At 38.9% G+C, this 23819-nt stretch overlaps 1 protein-coding gene across 1 annotated transcript in view; it reads left to right on the top strand.

The window, feature by feature from the left end:
- Positions 1-12088, top strand: part of LOC140241184 (uncharacterized) — a 105755-nt gene extending 93667 nt beyond the window's left edge. The window contains exons 55-65 of the mRNA XM_072320943.1: positions 44-244; positions 628-775; positions 1217-1401; positions 2186-2389; positions 3306-3473; positions 5172-5354; positions 6438-6611; positions 8512-8682; positions 10237-10390; positions 11209-11390; positions 11915-12088. Of these exons, the coding sequence (XP_072177044.1) occupies positions 44-244; positions 628-775; positions 1217-1401; positions 2186-2389; positions 3306-3473; positions 5172-5354; positions 6438-6611; positions 8512-8682; positions 10237-10390; positions 11209-11390; positions 11915-12088 (1944 nt within the window). The remainder of the gene's footprint in view (positions 1-43; positions 245-627; positions 776-1216; positions 1402-2185; positions 2390-3305; positions 3474-5171; positions 5355-6437; positions 6612-8511; positions 8683-10236; positions 10391-11208; positions 11391-11914) is intronic.
- The last annotated feature ends 11731 nt before the right edge of the window (positions 12089-23819 follow it).

The following is a 23819-nucleotide window of genomic DNA, read 5'->3' on the forward strand; positions in this document are numbered from 1 at the left end:
CGTTCTCATCTCCCCCCCCCCCCCACCTTCCCCCCGTGTCTAGGTTGCTGACCCGAACAACGAGGATATCAGCTTCACCTTCTGCGGCGCTGTCGTGCCAGTCCCGTCCACCATCTACTCCACCTCCAACCAGCTGACCATTACGCTGATCAGCAACGAAGCCGTGGAGGACTCTGGTTACCAAGTAGTAGTGGGCCCAAGGGACTGCCCCAATGTCACGTGGGTTGCCGAGAATGTTGGCGGGGTGAGTCTTGAGAGAGAGAGAGAGAGAGTTGGGAAACATGAGCGGTACTTGATTGCATGCAGACGTTTACATCCAAATTGAATTTCTTCATCCCCCGCCCCCTCAATCCTTCATTCATTGTTGCGGAATGATACCTGTTTAAGCAACACTCTCTCTCTGTGTATTCCAGTTTGTCTCGCAAATATGAATCGGAAAGAGAAGAGACAGCGTTGCCCTAACACCTCTTTCCGATCTGTTTACCTTACGTTTGCCATTTTGTGAATATTTGCTCACATCCTGTTGGTTAATCATCCACGCACACGATATTACATAGGGTGAGGCAGGCACAAATGTAACCATGATGAGAGTGGTGTAACTGTTCGTCTCTTGTTCTCTGCGTGCAGTGCTCTGTGACGTGTGGAAGCGGTGTCCAGCAGAGGAACGTCTACTGCCTCGATCAGAACACTGGGCTGCCATTCTCGCAGGAGGAGAGCTGCCCCGGGGACCGTCCCGACGACACCATCCCCTGCAGCTTTGACCCTTGCCCTCAAGGTAGGGACCCGACTGCGGTGGCGCTCTCCAGCCAGTCCATTGCAGGGGATTGAACGGAGATGTCCACGAGTAGTTTTTAATATGTACGGTTAGGGTGTTTTGAAGTTTGCATGGTGATGTCAATGAGGAAGAGAGGTTTGTATTAACACCATGTGTATCTACGGTAGTCCTTGAAAGGACCGTCGCTAGGCAAAAGATGACCCTAGAAAGGTGAGGGTGAAGGAGTGAAGCGAGACGGGGGAGTATAAGGAAGGGTGATTGTAGAAGGGCAGAAGATTACACTAATGGAGACGCAAAGAGTTTGGTGCACAACCTGGACCTAATGCAAGACCAGCTAGTGCAGCTGAATATTGGCTCTCCACCCATTTTCCTCGATAGAAAATGAAACTGAAGAAACAAAAGACTGCGATGGCATTTTCGGATTTTCTTCCTCCCATTCAGAGTGCTCCCTCGTTTACACCAACCAGAACGATAATCAGCTCACATCGCCCGGCTACCCCAACCACCTCTACGAGAATGACCTGGAGTGCAGCAACATCGTCATCAACTACGCCGGCTGCATCGCCATCACCGTGCTGGAGATTGACATCGAGCCCTCAGAGAACTGCGACAAAGATTATCTCATGGTAGGGGTAGAACGTGGTGCTGGTAACGGAAACGTTCAGCCAAATCTGTCTGCTTGCCTTGAAGCAAAAAACAATAACAAAACAAATCAAAACAAAATAAAACGGATGAAATGTAACTCCTTGGCAATATAAGCAATTCAAATATCAGGCAAGTCATTGTACATGTGGTTAGCAGATATTTTGTTTGCACTCGGGTTTTTTTTTTTTTTTGCTACTCTCAAACTGCAGTGCATTAGGCCGAAAATATCTGAGAATGATCACGCCAAAACATATGAAGAGTTTCATTCCAACAAGTGCTCAATCCACTTTTCTTCAAATGGGTCTTTACTCTTTTTGACAAAACTGTATTCGCCTAGAGTAGTCCCATGCAGTAAGCTCTTCAAAGTTTTGAAATTTTTGGAAAGGAACAGAGAGGGAATTGCTGTGCGTATATGGCATGTCATATTTCTGCAGAGTATATACAATTGTGGTATAACGAGTGTACCGTATAATGAGAGGATTTTGCAGGTGTGGGGAGGTTAACAAAAAAAAAAAAAAATTGTGCATCACAGTGACATGATTCGGCCTGTCAGCGAAAATTACCGGTGTATATGCTCAATGTGTACTTGTATGTTTTGCTTAAACTACAGTTTACAATATTCAAACTCATGAAATTCTTCTGTCGAGATGTTTTCATTGCAACTGATTGACAAATTGCCCTACATCGATGTAGGGCAATTTGTCAATCAGTTGCAATAAACTACAGTTATTGTACCTTTGAAATCCTTTGCTCTTTTCCTCGCAGATTGCAGACTCCAGCATGCCCCAGCTCGGAATCCGTCTGTGCGGCAATGAGCTACCGACCAACAACCTGTGGGTGTCCAGCGCCATCAGTCCCACCAGCGTGGGGCTGTTCACCGACGGGGAGAACCGTTACCCCGGCTACAACCTCACCTTCTCGTTCCTCCCCTGTCCCAGGCAGGGCTTCACCGTTGGCATGTTTGGCGAGGTAGGCGCGAAAAATTGTATTATTCTGTCTTTGCGCAGGAAATCGTGAGATTAACCTGTTATCTGCCTAGGAACTTTGCTTTAGCCTGCTGTGCTTTGAATTTGAATTCAGATGATTACCTAACTTAGTAATCTGAACTTGACCTAGTTGCAAGATAGTCAACCTTCTCTGTCCTTGCGATGTGCCTCAGTCGAACAGGAAGACCACGATAACACAATCACAGACCCTTTGGGTGCCATTGAGTCAAATGTGCACACATACCTGCGATAAAGAAATGACGTAGCACGCAGGGGGTTTCTTTGGCGACAGCTGGTTCAAGACACCTGTAGCAATCGATGAACAATGAACAATAAGGATGAGATAGCTGGTTTTCACCGCAGTAGATATGCACCAGCCTACTGTGGCAATGTGGATATCATACATGTAGAGTTGTACTCGGATTTGGAATAGGGACTTTTGTGTGCCTGGTGTAAACAGATACAAACCTTAAAGGGATGGTATCGTTTTGGTTGAGATGAGGATTCCAAGGTTATTAGATGAAAATCTGTTTTGAAATGGCCGAGATATCCTGAAACAAAGGGAAACAAAGCAATCTTAATAAACGGTGGGTTCCACTGTTTATTAAAATCGCTTTGTTTTGGATATCTCAACCATTTCAAAACCAACTTCATCAGATTAACGTTTAATTTCTATCAGAATTATCATGATGCTTTTTGATATTTCACAAGAGGTTTCTCCTCTCAAAAAGTCATAATAAACAAAATGTTGGAAATATGAAGCCCCATCTAAACTGAAACTAGACCATCCCTTTTAAAGTGGCATGCATTTATTGATACAAATTCAGATGTAAAATTCTGCCCAGAATCACCCGAGATGGCACCTCTAATTGTTAACCTTTTCACCATTAATTTGGTAGTGTTCTGCGACCTGCGGAGTCGGCGTTGTGACCCGCGATGTGACCTGCCAGGACAGCCAGGGTAACACTCTTGGCGACGAGCAGTGCTATGGACAGCGCCCTCTGTCTGCCATCCCCTGCGAGTTGGACCCTTGCTCGTACTCGTATAACGTCTCTGAATGGTCAGAGGTGAGTCTCTTGGTATCGATTTTACATACCCCCTACCCCGTTGACTTATGCATACCCGGTACACGTAAGTCGTAATGCAATTTTTGAACTTGACTATAGAGTATGATAATATAGTCTTGCAGTGCACTTGAGCGCTCAAAAGTGAACCAAAATGAACTGAACTAAAGCTGAACCAAAACTGTGCCAAATGTGGAACGTTTGAGTGCTGTGTTGAGAAAGCGTACCTCACAAGTTATTTTTAGAGAGGGGCACACATTTTGAGGCAATTAACAGGGTTATTCACCTAGTGCACTTAGACTACAATTTTCAGATGTCCCGAAGAAAGAGAATGAACTCTTTGCATTAAAGACATATGTAGATATTAGGCACATTTTTGACATGCAAACTTTTGGTAGGCTTTTGGTACCCTTTTTGAGCACATAGGGAAGTGGTCCACTTTTGGCTTATAGTTCGATTCGGTATGGTATGGCACACTTTGAGCATTTCTGTGGCGCGTGTTTGGTATGGTTTGATTTGCTTTAGGAGACGACTCGAATGCCCCCTTATTTACCTAGGGTAGTAGCTTCAGTCTTAGCAATGATCTCCCATTTGGTCCTACCTATTGTCACTACCCCAGTATTGCTAGGTACCCACTTGCATACACCTGGGCTCAAAAAGATACCCTATCTTTGGTTAGAGGTCAAATGTGGATGTGTTCGTACTGGGCCAGATTTGCACCTTGTCCACGACTATACGTCATTGCTCCGGTATAATCAATATAATCAAAAATTAGTAATCAGTGTTAGTGTGAAATCAAACCTTTTAGCTCAATTTCTTAAGGTGAAAGTCCACTGCGTGTAGACCGAACTGTAGAAAGTTTCATGAAAATCTGACACAACTGGAAATCGTTCTGGAATGTGAAGCTTTCAGAATGCAGCGATGGTCAATGAGTACATCTTTCCTTCATCTACTGTAATTTGCATATTTGAACTATTTCTTTGAAATGCATACTGGAAGCAGTGTCAATGAAGGTGTAAATAGGAAAAGAGAGGATGTGAGGTAATGGATATGAAAGATGCTCTCGTGATGATGGGCTTGAGAATACTCAGTGTTGTGTTTAACTCTTTATGTGCCATGTTCGCAAGCTCAACTCCAAGTTGATAGCGTGCCATGTTCGCATATTTTGCTTGAACACACTATCCCGCCCAAACCAATAGATACATTGCCAAATGGCATTGTACAATGAAAGCTTTACTCGTGATTCCATTCCTCGTACATGTAGCTTGCATTATATCATTGAATATCAAATGATGTTCCACCTGCGGTTTTGCGCATAAATTCTAGTTTCTTTTTTGTCACAGTTGTGTGACATACCTAACAGCCCTGGACAAGAATGTAGCTACTGGTCATTTGAATGAAAAATTATCATAGATTTGTCGTAAAATTCACATTACAGCAAAGCTTTGAGTTTTCTCTACAATTTTACTCGTTGCATGTCAAGCAACATTAAATACACGGCTTTTGAAACCAAATGTCTCCCCAGAGCATGCCTACTTTACACTGTGGCACACTAAAGAGTTAATGTGAGGCTGCACTGGCACATATCTGCGTTTGTGAGGGTCTCATGAATGATAACTGTACTGGCAATATTTGATTGATGGTCATTATCTGCTTCCCCCCCACCCCCACCCCCCATCACCACCACTCTACCCACGTCAGTGCTCGGCTACTTGCGGCAGTGCCATCCAAACCCGCACCGTGGAATGCTTGGCGGACAACACCACCGTTGTCAACTCCTCCCTGTGTGAGAACTATCTAATGGACATCCCACCAGTTGAGGAGCGAGCCTGCAATCTCACGGATTGCCCCGTATATCGCTATGTCACTTTCCCAACCTCCGCGGTAAGCTGGCCCATAATTTTTTTTTATATTCGTTTGTCCTTTTGCATGCAGTACCTGTCACTTAATATATTTAGTAGGTATACTAGTATATCTAGTATCTACTGCTAGTTCATCTCGAAGCCTGGCTGATTTTTATTCTCTTTCTTTTTTTTCTACTTTTATTCGTCCTTTTTGCATGCACTACTTCATACATCTAGTAAAACGGATTTCCTTCTGAAGCCGCTCTCAAATTCAAAAAGCTCTGAATTTTGTTCTTTGATATTCCATTCCTGTGCTCTCATCAATTGCAGTGTTTCAGGTGTGTGTTTATGATGATTTTGGCAGTGTTGGTAAACAAATATAGAATGGTCACGAGTGCAAAGTGATGTTTCATTGCACGAGTAAAGACCATACACTATTTGTTTTATACAGCACCTCAGACATCAATAGATGTGTTCCACACAGATTCTGGAATTTAGCGTAAAAAAGGCAACCATTTCCTATGAAAGAAGAATGAGTAGCTGCACAGTCACAGACAGCCATGTACATGCATACGCAAAACCAAGCGGTCATGAAGTTGTTAATAAAATTGAGTTACAAAAGTGCATGCTTGTAAGCGCGCTTGTAATTGTGGAGTGTGCATGGTAAATGTTTGTTTATTTTGACATCAGAGCCGTGTAATGGAAATTACACGAGGTCAGCCATGCGCTATCTAAATTTTTTTTGCTCAAACAAAATTGCACGGCTGACAGCCACAGCGTGCGATGGAATTTTTAACTGAATGTCACATGATGGGGCAATTGACCAATTGGATAGCTACATTCTTTTTAGGTGTTGTATAATACTTTATGCCGGGTCTTCATTTTTTTCACTCACTGTATCTATGCTCTTTTATTCTATTCCTGTACAAAGACATTTAGGAGCACTCTCTTTAGATTCTTAGGTATTGTGTAACGCTGTACTCATTTTCCGATTTAGTTTTTCTTTGCGGCAAACACTCTTGTCCTTTCGCTTTGTGTGTGCATTTCTGATCTGTTTCAAATCCCGTGTACCCAAACTCTAACCTCCTCTTCACTCCACTCGACACACCAAATCGACGCACAGTGCTCGGTCACTTGTGGCCTTGGGACCATGGGGCAAAGAGCTTTCTGCCGAGACCAGGATGGGAACATTGACCCAACAGGGATGCAGTGTAGTGGCCCTGTCCCGCCCACCTCCGTGCCCTGCATCCGCCCTGATTGCCCAGTCTATGGCTGGGAGGTGTCTGCCTGGGGAGTGGTAGGTTACCCTCCCTGTCCTCTTTACTATAGCTTTTCACTCAGCCTGTCTTGCTAGCCTCTCTCCTACAGCACACCTCAAAGTGCTATGTACACATTACAGCCTAATAGTACTGTAGCTATGCATTTCTCAAAAGCTGACTTGCATGCATTGCAAAAATCTGGCACATTAGGTGTAGTCATGTCTACATGCATTATTCATGCCTTCGCTCTTGCTTATATCTGAGGCTGTGCTCCTCTAACATTAATACCCTTATCAACATTCTGCCTCAGCTGTCTTTTACACTAACAGCTGCTCATGTGCTGATGTCAAAACTGTGTAGAACCCTTCGCAGGTTCAAACTGTGATGTATAGATTGTTGTCATGGCAACCATCCCAGCACTGACAATATGCCCCCCCCCCAAAAAAAAAGCACAAAAAAACAAACAAAAAACGAACAAACAAAAAACGAAACAAACAAAAACGAACACAAAAAACAAATAAATAACGAACAAACAAAAACAAACAAAAAATGGAAGATCAATGAGAGGTTGGATGTCAAAACTTTGTGTATAACCCTTCACACGTTCAAACTGAGGTTGAAATTATTATCATGGGATATATCCCAGAAGAGACAATGACCCCCCCCCCCCCCCGAAAAAAAACAAAACAACAACAACAACAAAAAGCAAAGAAATGGAAGATTGATGCAAGATTGGATGTTGCTATATTTTTTCATATTTATTGCCACATAGATATGATGATAATATTAGGTACTACATTATGTTATGGCACCCTTGTCAACCCTTTGATGACTAGTCCTGAGAATACTCGGGCAGGTGTCTATGGGAAACGTGTTAATAGCAAAATCAGTCCGTCCTCAACAGGTTAAAAGCCAGAACAATGGATATCAACAAAAAAGGGATGGGGAATATAAACCAAACTCCTGAATGAAAATTGACTGCGGCAACACATGATCTCTGCCCTGTTTTGGGAGATGAGTGTTTACAGTGCAATGGAAAAGATACTTTAATAATGTGTAGGCAGTGTGGATTAACCATTCAATAGTAGAACCAAAGGTATATGTCCAAGATCTATGTTAAATATCTATTGTCAGGAGAACTAGCTCCCATATCAATATTTTTTTTTCCATTTTTTTTTTATATTTTTTTTAGAGCAAGGTCTTTGTTGAGTCAAGGGACAGTTAGTATTATTAGGTTTTCCTTCATTTTGAGCAAGATTGGAATATGTGATTTTGATAAGGATTTGTTCAACTCGATCGAAAGAAAACACACACACACACATTCAGAATTACACCAATGGCAGCAGTGTAGGTTGGTTGAAAGGAATTGTGTCAAAAACACAGTGCAAATTTAGCCAAAATAAAAAACAAAAACATTTGTTTTGTTCAGAGTATACAGAGCACTACCAATCCTGGGGCAAAAATTCTGAAAAAGCCGCACACTGTGCCAAAGCAACTGTCACCAAGTGCAGCACGTACACAAAGTCTACTTGGGCGGCACCATCAAAACACTTAAAATCACATGTTTGATTGAGTTTGTGCATGGTGAAGATTGCTTTGCATGCATGCATGCATGCATGCAATGATGCATCTGCAAGTACATCTCGATGTTGTGGGTGGTGCATCTTTGTCACCATTTTAGTTATCCTCTTGAATAATTTGTTGCTGTATTCAGAGTGAGTTTATTCCTGGAGATATCAACAGATTATGTCTATCAGATATTTTTCAGTTACATCGCAAAATCAAAATGTGGGTATGCTTGACTGCTAAAGAGTCGTTGTTACACGAAGCGAAGTTCAATTCAGGTATTACACTCCAGAGAGATACTGAGCTTTTAAAATGTTTTAAAAGTATTTGGCTATTTATCATGCCTTTGCCGGCTTCCTTTAATGCCGACAGTGCTCAGTGACCTGTGGAAGTGGGATCCAGACTCGAAACGTCACCTGCCAGGATCAGGACAATGTTACGGTCAGTGATTCTAACTGCGGAGGGGCACGCCCCAACGACACCCAGGTCTGCTCTTTGGATGACTGCCCTGCCTACTCCTACCGGGTTGGCAACTTTTCAGAAGTAAGCACCTTACACTTGTACATAATTATGCACAGCAATGACTGGTTAGTGGTGACAGTAGTGATGATGGTAATGATGGTGATGGTGATGATGGTGATGATGATGATGATGATGATGACGGCGATGATGATGATGATGGTGGTGGTGATGGTGATGATGGTGATGATGATGATGATGATGATGATGATGATGATGATGATGATGTTGATGATGATGTTGATGATGCTGATGATGATGTTGATGGTGGTAGTGTTGGGAGTTGTGGTTTAGTGATGAAGATGAAGATGATGATGATGATGATGATGATGATGATTATACATAGCTACATAATAAAGTACATGATTTTTTTTAGCACTGCTACCACTGCCACTGATGGAATGTATGTGATGGTAACAAAGGTGTTGGTATTGATGTTGATGGTGGTAGTGTTGGCGGTTGTGGTTTAGTGATGATAATGATGATGATGATGATGATGATGATGATGATGATGATGATGATGATGATGATGATACTCAACTACATGATAAACTCGGTGATGTGTAGCACTGCTGCCACTACTGCCGGGACCTGTGTGATGGTAATGAAGGCGTTGGTGATACGGATAATGATGATATATGATGCTGGCGAGTGTCTTGAGTATGATGATGATGGTGAGGGTATCTTGATGACAAAAATTGGCTATGGTAGCAGTGAAGATGATGATAATGGCAGTGTCAATGCCAATCATGATATTAGGAGTGGTGCTGGTAGTGTTGATGATGAAGGTGTAGTGGTGCTGATGATGAGGGTGTCTTGATAGTAACAATGGGAGATGCTAGTGGTAGTGATGCTAATTATGGTGCTGGTGGTGATAGTGATAGCGTTTGTGGTGCTTATGATGATGAGCCTGTTGTTGATTTTAAAGTAAAATATCCAAGGTGTGGACTCAAAGGCAGAGTAATGTACGTACAGCCAGATGAGGTAGAGTATTACATCACATACTATGGAGAGGTAAAACTACAGGGGAAATCTGAAAATGAAGATTACGATATGATGCTCGTAATACTGATTATGATGATTACTGTGATTATAGTAATGATGGAATTGATGAAGTCATGAGACATGACAAAATGATAGAACTTTGCAGCCCTTACAACCCTTTTATCAAGGCAAAACTTCTAGTGCAGACAGCAACATTAGGGCATTACATATAGGCATTGACTTCTGTCTAGCGGCAATTGACTTTAAAAAGACAATGCGAATTGCAACAGTTCTAAATAGATGTCTTTGTACATGTTGCCAATGGGAATAAACTGTATTGTGGATATAAGTATTGTATGATTCTGGAATCAAAACTCATGGGCTATCACATATTGTGGGTTTTTTCATCGAAGTTCCTAGTAAAAGCATTTTTCTACTTTTTTATTCAATGAATCTGAACGCAAGGTGACACTTTACTTTTAATCAAAATTGATCATCAGTTTTTCCTTTCAACAAGCCCTCAGTTTGTGAGTTTTGCAGTGTTGGATTCATCTTACATCTCTTATTTGTACATCTCCACCTCCCTCCCATTAGTGTTCAGTCACATGTGGAGATGGAGTGCAGACCCGCAACGTCAGTTGCTATGACGATGATGGAAACGAAGTCGACGATAGCTTCTGCGTCAACCAGACCGCACCGGACACGACCCAGGCCTGCAACGACGGGGACTGCGTGATTGCCAACCCTAGTAAGGACTCCCCCTGTGTTTTTTTTTTGTAGTATAAACTGTATTAAGGCAAACACCTACAATGTCCCCCCCCCCCCCCCCCTCCCCTTTAGCTCTCTCTGAGATGAGCCTACCATTTTCCAGTGGTTTCACCAGTGGCAAATTTGATTTATGTAAATAAAACTCTTTTATTAGGCTAAAGAAACCCCTCCACCTGCCTTGAATAAATCCTTGATTTTTTACTAATTCTACTTCACCAGGCCAGCTTTCAGAGTAAGTCAAGATTTTTGTGAAGAGTTCAAACCTCAGGTTCACATTTGAATATATTTGTAACTTTTTTTAGGGGCATGATTTTTTTTTTTTTTCAAAATTTCATCTTCAGATAATGTGCTAATTGCTCCTCCAAAGTGTCACTTGGTTCAAATTAGGAGTGGTGGTAGCTTCCCAGATGGGCAAATTATTTGATGTATAGGGCCCCAATTTTTATCTTTCTCTTTCTTCTTTAACCCGTTGAGGACGGTTTGATTTTGCTACAGCACGCATTTCCCATAGACGCCTGCCCGAGTATACTCGGGACTCGTCCTAAACGGGTTGAGACAACAACAACCACCAGATGGCATGATCAAACAGTCAACAGTAATGAACAGCAATATTCATGTTTTTTATCCAAATAATCTGAAATGTACTCATTTTCTTGGGATGAGCTCAAACTGAGTACATTTTCTGTGGCTATCTTTATGAGGAGTTATGATATCTAGTCCCATAGGTTTGAAGCTACATTATGTATGTCACAGCAGGCAGTCATTGATTTCTGTTTGTTTGTTTGTTTGTTTTCCTAGCTTGCGGTGACGCTGTGAATGGAAGCAGCGTGCTAGAAGGCAACCTCACCAGTCCGGGCTTCCCCGGGGCCTCCCCTGCCAATCTCTCCTGCCCCATCGTCTTCATCCCCCCGCAAGGCTACTTCTTGGTGATCGTCTTCGACGTCTACGACTTGGATAAGAATTGCGGGGAGAGGGTCACGGTAGGTGCAGAATGCATTGCATCTTGGGATGGGGTGATACGGTGGGGGGGGGGGGGGGATAGTATTGTGACTGCCTATCATCCAAAACCATGAAAACCAGGCAAGCAGATTCTGCTCTTGGTTTCGGATGTTGGTAGCAGGAGGTGCGCTTCAGCAAGATGCAACTGCCAGCTGCTAGGATGTACTGAGATGTGAGAATGCCCACCAAAGTCCTGTGATGATTTGCAACCACACAAATTTATGCCTACCTTTCCATTTCCAATGGAGGTCGCCAAGTCTTAGTCTCTTAGTCACAAGCTTTTGTTCGAGATGGATAATGTTTGGTTTATCCCATGGATGATAGGTGGAAAGAAAATGGAAAAATTGTACCAGTGGTACTATTTTGCATGCTGCAATGTACATGTGCAACTGTACCTTGCTAGGAATGAAAGAAAACAATCAAATGCTGTGTTTTAACATGGTCCAAAATATGTCTATTTTAATATTTTAATGTACTCTGCTGTACTTGTTTTCTTTCTCTTCAGTTTACGGGAGACCAATCTGGTTTCTACGATGTCTGCCAGGGAGTGGTGGTCACTCCCATCAACCTGTCCTTCACCGCCGACTCTATGGTCACAATGGAGTACATCACCGATGATGACCTGTCCAACACACCAGTCTACTCTGGCACCTGGAGATATGTACAAAGCGTTATTTAAGGTGTGGTGTTGCCTCTCATCAGAGAACCCTTCTTCATACTCATTCTTAAAGTGAGGGAACTTAGTTGCAGGAATATTTAGCCTATCATTGAATTGGCAATGCTAAATCTACATTGAGAAGTCGGAGAGAGAAAAAAAAAAATGCCCATTTGAGACAGGCATAAAAACAGTTATCCTCTAAAATATGTTGCCTATTTAAGAATCGGGCAAGTATTTCCTTTCCTCACACAACCCTTCAGATCTATCCTATTAAATCCCGTGGGAATTTGCTGCAGAAATCATTGTCCTGTCATCAAATTGGCAACCCTAGATCTTACTGCATATCTTATATGTAGAGAAGTTGAGAGAGAGAAAATTGAAAATGATTTTGATAACTTTACTCTTCTAAATTGTGTTGCCAGTATATCATAAAGCAACACATAATATAGGAATCGGTTAAATTTGGCAATACAGAGGAATATATAGAGGAATTAGAAATTTGGCAATACAGAGGTTCGAATTCTTGCAAATTCTACAACTGAAACAGAAAGAAGTACACTAATACAGTAGGTGTAAGAGCTCATCTGACTTAAGTCCATGACGAGTAACAGGAAAGATTCTTTTTTTTTTTTTTTTTTTCTTCTTTTTTTTACGGCACCTACTGGTGATAAAAGGCATACATCTGTTGCAATATGCCAAAGTCCTTTGTAAAATGTGACTTCTGGAAATTCTGCCCAATCTGAAACGAGCAGAACTGGTATTTTATGGGAGAAGGTTATAGAGACCATGGATCACATTTTGATTGAATTTGCATGGATCATACATTAGATTTTCAACTTCCTTGAAGATCTGTCAGAAGATTAGGGGGGGGGGGGGGGAGGGAACAGGCACTTTTGACAAAAATATGTAGTGGTGACCTAACTGTGCAAAAGTATTCTGTTATGTAAAGCAACTTGCCGAAGTTTTAGTCTGATGTCATTATTGCATTTTATATGTGAGTACATTCACTTGGAGGCTCCAAAATTTTTAAAGGTGAAACATTATTTGTTTCATTCTCTTTGCAGAAGATGCTGTGATGTCCCAAGCCAGGGAAACGACGGAGAATGCTGGTTATATGCGCTTGTATTGTATGTAGTTTTCATCCATTGTATATGACTTATATTTATGTGACTCGTACATCCAACAATTATTACTAATACTTGGAAACCTTGAAAGATATACGTAGCTCTTGAAAAGAAAAAAAAAAAATCTGTTTTATCATATATATATATATATATGAGGAAAAAGTGACTGTAACAAATATGAACCTATTTATGTCTCATTTTAGTATTCAGAGTTTAGACATACATGTCATGTTTGTAGTAAGATTGTGCTTCATGAAAATATACAGTATTTTTGAATACTTGTATTGTGTACAGAGCTTTAAACGGGTTTTCCATTTTTCCTATTTTATTACCTTGTAATTTTGTTATTTTTACAAATTATCAAAAGTATTGAATAAATATGGTCTTCGGTGTGTTAACTGTCTTTATTTGTAGTTTCAGTACTTTATGATGGACAAACCTGTGTAATATTCTAGCAGACTGCTCTGGAAAACTTTCCAAGATATGCGGCGAAGAACTTGTGTTTATTCGAGCTGGTTTTATCTTGACAAGTTCAGACTTTCTGATATCTACTGGATGTGGTTTTCATAGGTGAAACTTCTTAGCATTTCTTAATGTGTGTACAATAAATGTACTTGTTTCATTCCATATACTTTCTATGTGTATTTTTTTTTCTTTCATGTAGTTCAGGATTTAGTTTCTTAGTGTCATGCTCTTCAAAGTACATTGTGCATGTAAATTAGTGTTACTGCTCTACCTCGCTGATTGATGAAGTCTACTGAAATTGAATTGCTGATCTAAAATTTGCGGTAGTCCGTGACAGAAGTTGTTCATAAGACTTACATAGCCCTTGTGCTTATCAAGAATTCAAATGCATGTAGTGTATAGTTTTAAACAGACAATACCAACTGCCATTTAAAAAGGACACCCCAAATCTGTTTTGCAACATGGTTTGAAGTACTCCTTTACAAAGGCAGTAGTACCTCTGTGGTTGTTCTGGTTTCTTGTTTTTTAATAAAAATTTTGTGAGTACAATATCTGTTAAAAAAAAAAAAAAACACATGAAAGCCACCATTTTGGAAAGATTTAAACGTATCTGGTTCCATTATTTAAAAAGAAAAAGAGCCAATGTTACCCTACTGAGTTTTAGTGATGTTACCACGCTGTTAACTTTTTTTTTGGGGGGGGGGGGGCATGTTCATCTTAAGCACTTGCTGCAAAATAAAATACTTCCAAATGACTTATGGGGGATTTTACAATTTGACTAGAGATGGATTTTTTTTAATGTTTCTGAGTCTTCTGTATTTTAAAGAAAGATTTTTAATGCACAATGTATCTGAAAAAATGACAATAAAGACCCATATTTTGTAATTAAACTATGCATCTCATGTGTTTGTGTTTGTTAGTAACCTTTTACTCTGTAACTTTTACAGTATATTATTGGCATTTCAGATCTGATTGATGACAAACAGCTACGTGAATTAAGATTCCACACATTTGACACAGATGAGGATCTTTGAGTACTTAGTGCTCCAAGCATTCATAAACATTGCACACATACAATCGAAGTCAGTACATTGTACCATTACAATGACAAAGAAAGATCCAACTTGATTTTGATTTTGTTTGTTTGAATAGAAGTACATTGTACATGTAGCTGTGAGATAATGACTTCTCTATGAAGAACCAAAAGAATCAGTCGTAATTACACTGTGTTTTGATTCTATTGAAAATCAAATGAAAAATGTTTCCTGAGGTTTAGAACTTCTAAGTATTTTTTTTTAAACTTTAACTCATTTACAAGGTCTACCACAAAATTATTCACACACACACACACACACACACTCACATAAACACTTTATACAGAGTATTCTTTATTCACATTTTGTTCAATAATATTGAAATCAGAAATCGCATTAAAAAAATGATAGTATCTACACCAGTATTCCACTCACTAGTACCTTGATGACATCCAAAAATTTGTCCATGCAGAAAAATTATACAGATTGATGCAAAGACATGGATCCATGTGCACATAAATGTATATGGATATATATGTGACCTTGCATTACAAAACCAGAGGTACGAGAGGAGTCACAACAGTCTTATTCGATTTGATGCCATTCTCGTAGCTGCCACTAAAAATATTGAACTATGTGTCTACTCATCTACCCCACAAATACGTAGGATGACGATGGATTCACATCTTATTGTGTAATGACCAGCTTTTCTCTTCGGAAGATATGTCTTTATGATCGTAATTACTTTTTGCTATCCCTATTTATAAACGATCGGCGGTAGACGATGGTAAAGACACTGGGGTGCGCAGATAGAAATTGCTTGAATATTACTGAAATACTGTAAATATAAAAATTACTTGACTGTGCATGTTTTGACATTTATCTGACATGTAAATTTAGAAAGAAATATATTTGAAGATTATACCATATTAGTTTCATTTGTCGGAAATGATCAAAAAAGTGATAAAACCAGTTTTCCATGAGGATAAAATTTCAAACACCTTCACAACATACAGCTCAGATTTATACTTTTGCATAATTTTTTGTATGGGATTGACTTGTTTTATATGCTTTATCATTAGGCAAAATTTCATTCCATTTGATATATATGTATAATAGAGCAGCATAAATTGGGTATTATGTTAGCATTAAAATGAATCTTCAGATTGCTCAGGAAGATGGCAGCTTCAAGCTTCGAACATCAAAGGCACATGCACCTGTGAAATTCATGTCCAGCCATAGAAAACTGACAGCTTGTTTAATAATTATAGCCCGTTGGGACTCCACCTCGTGAACCCCCTTGACAAAATCAATGAAAAGTTGCACACCCTAATTTTGTGTGATTACTCAAAAGAGGTGAAATGGGTCAACCTACGTGTAGTTGATCATGTTTTCTGAAAGAGCAATTGTTTCTACATTCTTAAGTTTGGGATCATTCAACAAATCATAACATAACACATTATTTTCTTTCTTTTTTTTAAAGGAAAAATGAATATTCCTTTCACTTGTGACAGACTATGTTTATGTTTACTTCTAATGTTTATAGTAATATTTCCCTTGCCTGAAAAAGGTAAGCAAGGCATTTTTTATTATGCTAAAAATAAGAAAATATGTAGGATTCTCTTCACATTTATTCATACTGTCCTATTTTGACATCAAAAAGAGAAGAAAGATTTTAGTACAGTAATGAAAACTTATGAAGATTAATAAAGTTTGAATGGCTTGTTCGGTTTTCCAAAACCTTACCAATGTGTGCTATTAATTACTCTGCATTCAGTAAGTTCATAAATGTAATTGGATTTGAATCCCCTCTAATGTTTTCTGGTGAGATTTACAATGTATCACCTACCTGTGTGGGGCAGATATGTGAAAAAGATGCTCACATCCGGCGGAAAGTATTAAAATTTTGCATATAGGGGTATTTTGGGGCACTGATTTCAAAAATTGCCGGATCCAAGAGATCTGGCCACGGGTTCGGCCGCCATTTTGAATTCCAATGTGGCCACCGTCAATGATCCCTATCTTCAGCTCTGAATGTCATAAGCCATTGGCATTTGATACATAAAAGCATGGTGACATGATGTCTTCAATAACAGACTTATTTGATATGTCTGACAAGCTGCACGGCAGCCAAATTGAATTTTTATACAAAGTTGCCATGTTGGAGTGTTGAAAATCTCTATCTCGGGTTTGTAAATTAGGCTACCTGATTGAGCGCGCATTTGTAACTGATGGAGTGCGCGCTGCTATATTTACATTGTGACGTCGGTGAAAGGTGCATTATGCTTCTTTTTTGCTGCACTTTTTGACATGCCCGTGGATGTTAGTCGTGGTGTTTGTCTTCGTAGCCACATTGGAATTCAAAATAGCAGGCATTGCGTATGTCAGACACATCACATTAGTTAATATTTGAACTCAGTATGTTAACATACTTGTTTACACCTAATTTCAGCGTCACTCACCACTTAGAAATTGAGATAGGGATTTTGAATATTTCATCGAGGCGGCCATATTGGAATTCAAAATGGCGGCCATTCGATGTTTGTCAGACACTTCAAATCAATCTGTCATCAAATTCAATATGTCAAAACGCTCATGTGTACCAAATTTTGGTGCCACAGGTCATTCAGAACTGAAGATACGGATCTTTAGATTTGTTTTGTGATGGCGGCCATATTGGAATTCAAAATGGCGGCCGATCCCGTGGTCAGATCTCTTGGATCCGGCAATATTTGAAATCAGCGCCCCAAAATACCCCCATATACAAAATTTCATACTTTCCGCCGGATGTGAGCATCTCGACCAAATTTTGTTACATATCTGCCCTACTACATATGTACCTGTGCTAACATCCCATCATACTCTGGATCTAGCAGTTACTCTGTCTTCAGAGCTCCTTTTATACATGTAGTGTACATGCAGTATCAGCTTTAAAATTGTTGTTTCTCTGTCATTATAAACCAAATATGTTGTATTCCATTCTTTCAGTAAGCACATGCAAAATGCATTGCATTACAAACACACACACACACAAACACAAATACACACATACATACAGACACACTCACACCAACAAGACCCATAATCTACATGATGCATAATTGTTTAAAACACAATGCATGCAGTAATGCACAATACATGTAGCTGTCATTTATTCTAAAACCATTGTAGTTTGTGAATATGGTCTTGAAAGACACACTTGTGATTAAAAACTACAGCAATGAAATCAATTTTGTGAATAGCAGCTGACTTCTAAAATTTAAAACAAATGAAAAATGCTGTATATAGTGCACTTGATATATAGATCTATACGATATATATATATATTTTTTTTTTTTTTCCAAAGTACCTCCGGTACAATATTGGTTTAACTGATAAAAACTGGACAACAAAATCCTGTATGTTAAATTACAACGACACAATTTTCATTCGGATTGGATTGAGCAACACATGCACATGTACATTGTACATCTTAGGAAGATATCAAAATTGCAGGTTTCTTTTTTTTTTTTTTTTTTTTTTTGGTTAAATGATGCGAGGTCACAATTAAAATTTTTGCCCACAAATTTTTACTAAATTTGCTCTTTGATGACATTGATATAAAAAGGAGAAAAAAATTGTACCAACTGTAGCAAAACAGTGATTTGTAACAGTGACTGTACATTACAAGAGGTCAAAGTAGCTAAATTATGGACAAAAGAAGGATGATTCTACATTTAAGTGGAAATTCAATATAAAGAAATCTGATATAACAAAATACCGCATATATCAAACTATTTCTCTGGTCCCAATAAATTTAGGTCCTTTGTTTTGTATTGGATAATTTGCCTATTGACTACTGATATAACAAAATATGTGATATAAAGAACAAGTTGTCTTGGTCCCAAGGATCTTGTTATACTGAGTTTCCACTGTAAATTATACTCATGTACAATTGATGTGATGACATTACTTTGTGATCAATGCTATGCACATGAGACTTTTGTCACTGTCCAAAAAAAGTTTTAAAATTCCATAAAATGTAAATCTTATATTTGATCAATTCAAATGAAAAATTTCTTGACGCTACTCTTATCATGCTACTTAAAAACGCCAAAACATATATCTCAAAAGGGCTAAAAAATTCATCTTCCATCCTTTGGAATTTCCTTGCAATACATTGACAGGGTCTACCAAGAAACTTACTAGTATGTGGTCGGCACGATTTGTTATGATAATGAGGTGTTTACTAAGGAGTATTTTGAGGTCATAAAATGTAAAATATTTCGATTGTATGCATACAAATTTTCCTCTTCTACATATGTATCTCAATAGGCAAAACAACAATAAACCTGAGCATTTGCCTGTGTATTTTGAAATCATAAAATAATTTTGATTGTATGCATAGAACTTTTTCTTCTTCCACATATCATAATATGTAAAACAAAAATAAAATTGAGCACTTGCCTGTGCAGTTCCTGAAATGTGGGGCAATTGTAATAATACTATTAGAAATTAGGAAACTCCCCAACTGCAAAATTGAGACATAAAAACACATCTTTTCATTGAACTGTTCACTAATGCTCAGTTTTAAGCTTATAATGAGAAGCTCTCACAGAACAGACTATAAGTTCTGCATTTTATAAATTGACATTTCATATTACCATTATCATTTGCTCTGATCAAATCAAGTGTTACAATGACATTTGGCAAGAAGATCACACAGTTTAGTTCACAAAGTTGCAAATTAGTTGACAGCATTTGAGTTGATATCCTAACAACACATTCATATGTCACTCTTGATAAATTCTTGCTTGAAAGGAGCAAGTCTTGAAATAATAAACGTCACATATCATACACATTACACTGCTCTCTCGTATGTTTGTTTATAAAACCGAGGAATATCACAAGTACACAAATACACGTGTAGTGTAAGGTGGGCCACAGAAAAGCCAAGGACTGGTGGGCCAAAACATTTACTGGCTGACTGTGCATCTTTTTAAATTTATGTTTGCATCTTTTAATAATCAATAACACCTAAAATGATACTCAACATAGCCATATTTCTCTTTGGAATGCATTTTGTTAGTATGCACAAATCTGACTTACGCACAATACAATGTTGTATTTCACACTTAACCTTTGCAAGCCTTTTTAGTAAAATGCACAATTTTATGGCAAAGGTTGAGTCATACAGACATTTTATATTGTTCTATGATATTCATACAGTTGTAATATTGAAATCCATGCAAACTTTATTGCAGCTTACCACCATGTTTATGTTTTAGTTTGTTTGTTTTTAGTTGAATATCCAAGCAACTAGTTGAGATTTCCATTGGTTTCATCGGTACACATTACATGTACACTGTATGACTACACTGTCCACATGACCCCCAGAGTCTAAGGCTGCATTCAATTGCTAAAAAGATAGCCAAACCATATACAATGTCAAACTGGGAGCGTTTTGAGTGCTCTGTGGAGAAAGTGACCTCATGAGCTACAGGTAGAGTCAGTTGGGTCACATGTTTTGTAGCAACAGGCTCATGCCCCTGTGGCATTTAAATGCTGCATACAGGTGTCCCAAACAAAGAGAATAAACTCTTTGCATTATGACATACATGTAGATCGCGTTACGCACATTCTTCTCATGCCAACTTCTAGTATGGTACACTTTTGGACCACTTTGTGTTTGAGTGCTCTCTAGCATGGTACGGTGCGGTATAGGTATACTTTTAGACAATGATTCACGAAGGTGGTACAATTGAAATCATGGTTTAAACCATGGACAATTTGTATGGAGCGCAGAGTGTCGCACTGCATGGCCTATTTCATTATAAAAGCAGTCATTTCGTTGACGAAATGATCATTTTGTGACAGAATGACATCATTTTGTCGGCGAAATGACTGATTTCATAACGAAATAGGCCATGCGACACTTGGTTTAAAACATGGTTTCAATTGTTCCACCTACGTGAATTCGGGCGTTAGAGTACATCAGGAAGTGGTCCACTTGTGGTAAGGTACAACAACCTGTATGGTACACTTTGAAAGCATTTGAGCGCTTCTCTGGCGTGGGTTAAGTATGGTACACTTCTAAAGAACATTAGAATGCACCCTAAGCTTCATGATGATACAAAATTTGGCTGTCACCTTCAGTCACCTTTGATACTTTTCAAATGAAAGAGTCAATTTCTGAGTCCCATGTTCCTCAATTCAATTCAGTACATTACAGTGTACAGCCATTTGAATCCTATAAAGTGCACACTGGCCTGTGGAGGGCAGCATCCACTTTTGACACACTCTATCGAAGACAACTCTGGCTTTCACCACTGTGAAGTGGTACTACACTGAGTAAACCACTGCGAGGCATGGATGGCTGAATATGATAAACATACACTAAATCTTGGGTACTCATACAATTTTTATCAGCCATTTTTTTTTTTTTTTCATATCTTCAATTACAATGATCCTTTGTTTTAATTCAGTTCAATTCTTATTTTATTTTTCAATGTGAATATAGACATTTCACTTTCTTTGGTATCAGAGAATAAGGTTTTACAAGCAAAACAAGGAAAATAACTCAGAAGAGTACACAATAATTCATACCTACAGCAGCATTTGATACTTAAAGGGATCGTATTGTTTTGGTTGAGACCTATTTTCAGATTTCTAACATTTTTTGGTGAGATGAGAAACCTCTTATGAAATATGAAAGAGCATGTAATTCCATGAGGAATACAACTTTTATCTGATGAAAATTGGTTTTGAAATGGTTGAGATATCCAAAACAGAGTGATTCTAATAAGTGTGGGACCCACACTTTATTATGATTGCTTTGTTTTACTTCGTTTTGGATGTTTCAGTCATTCCAAACCCGATTTTCATCAAATAAACTTTGAATTCCTCTTAAAATGGTATGCTCTGTACTATTTAATAAGTGTTTTCTTGGTATCTCGCAAAAAGTTAAAAGCCCAATTCTCATCTCCACCAATACTGTACCATCCCTTTAATAATGATAATTTGTACTTGGCCATGCATCGTATCATTGATTGCAAACTTAACAAGTCTCAAGGCACACAGGTACATGGTACAACTAATCTTACTTTTGACTGAAAGCTATTGTAACATATGGTCCATATAAGGGCTGTTCACATTTACATGTACCACAATCGATCACATCTTTCACATAGGAGCATGTGCATGATGATACATTATACTACCATACTATACTTTCTGCATGCTTATTATACACCCACCAACATGATTGCTCTAAAAGCACACTGATAACATGCATCACTTCTCTAAGAATTGCTGGCACATACAGTAAAAACAGATTAAACTTAAAATTTTTCATGCTGCGATCGATCTATCTTCAGTAAAATGGACTTGCCAACAATTTTTTGGGAATGACTGTACCTCACTCCATGTATACAAACTTCAATGTCTCCCAAACTTGCTGAAATGAATCGTGTATTCACATGAATTTTAAGCCCAAAGGTGAAATTTACAATATATTCCACTTTTGTACTGCATGATTTCTACCTTATCTTCAGCTGCACCTCAGGCTGACTTCTAGCTTAAATACTTTTCAACTGAGGTAAACATTATGAGAAAATTATGGTCCCAAGTCTTCATAACATACAATAAAAGACTCTTTAATAAAAAATTGAGGCAGAGGTAATGGACCATTAGCACAAAATCAGTAGGAATGAGAAGCATCACTACAGGGTGACAACTGACGGTCTTTACTAGCTAACCACACAATTCTGAAAAACTTCTAATCAAAAATGAAATGACATCGTAAATCATCCCACAATCGACTCTGGAATATCTTGTCCAACTACACAGTATGTAATTGCTTCCTGAATAGAATATAAATAGCTTCACAGCATGCTCACACCTGAAAACAACAAAAAGGCAAACAACAACAATGTCCATAATATACAATCTGTATAAAGGACAATTAATGAGGATGGTTTATGGCTACTTCACTACTTGCCATATTATGAATATATTGCTACACTTGAATGACTATGAATAATCACCTGGCAATTCATCATGAGGCAAACATGAAACATTACACAATATGCTGAAAAAAAGTGTGAGTCACACTCCATTATAACTATTTTGAGCTGTCCACACATCAGACAATTCATGTCAATTCTTCAAGATTTATATCCTTGAAACTTTGCATTTGCCAAATTTCCCTCCCTTGTTAAATGCTGCACTAAATTTTATTATAAAATGGGTTCAAGAACGTAGCCAATAGGAAGCGCTGAAATGAGTCACGTGTGCTTTGGTTATTCTAGTCCCATCGCACTGCGTGTTAAATCCTATTGCCGATTGTCTGTGCGCGCGGCGGCTCCTTTGAATTGCATGCATACAGTACGCGCTGTACTGTACTGTACTGTAAACAACTTCTAGTTTGGGCTGCCGGCCGGCCGGCCTTTCTTCCCTGCATAACATGATGTGTGGCGTACGTATACTCTTATACGTACACTTTGCACAGTACAGTAGACCAAGCGTTGTGGGACCGGACGCGTACATGGAGTCACTTTGAAGGGCAAATCCAACGATTTAGCAGGTTAATTCTCACGCCGTTTTCAGAGTATGTTGTCTAGTAGGCCTATATGAGGAGTCTATATCAAGTCTTTAAGGTAAAGGGTGCATATTCTATGTAAAATAAGTAAGTTTTCATGCGGGAACTTAAGTGTCCGGAAACCCAACCCCCCCCCCCCCATCATTCTTATACTGTATGTGCGGGATTTCCGAGTGCGACGTGCGTAAATGTTTGGGACGGACATCGTCGGACGTCTTGACCCACAAAGGTACGTGAAAAATGCTGTTAGTTTTCGAATTTTTGACCCATTTTATAAAACAAATGATGCACAGGATTATTTCGTGGCGTTAGTGGAGGCGTAGCTCACTAACGCACTCTATCCTGTGCATCATTTGTATACTAGTGTACAGTCAATTCATTTCCTCTTAGCCTAACATATTTATTTGTAAATTCAACATTCCAAATTATTGCCCTTGTCATTTTCTGCAGGCAACATTCTCAATATTCTTTAGAAGTATATCTACTCCCGTTATTGCTCTTGAAATTCTCTATAGGCAATATCCTCCTAATTGGCCATGCTACTCTCTGTA

Source organism: Diadema setosum, chromosome 17 (genome assembly GCF_964275005.1).
Source record: "Diadema setosum chromosome 17, eeDiaSeto1, whole genome shotgun sequence".
NCBI lineage: Eukaryota > Metazoa > Echinodermata > Echinoidea > Diadematoida > Diadematidae > Diadema > Diadema setosum.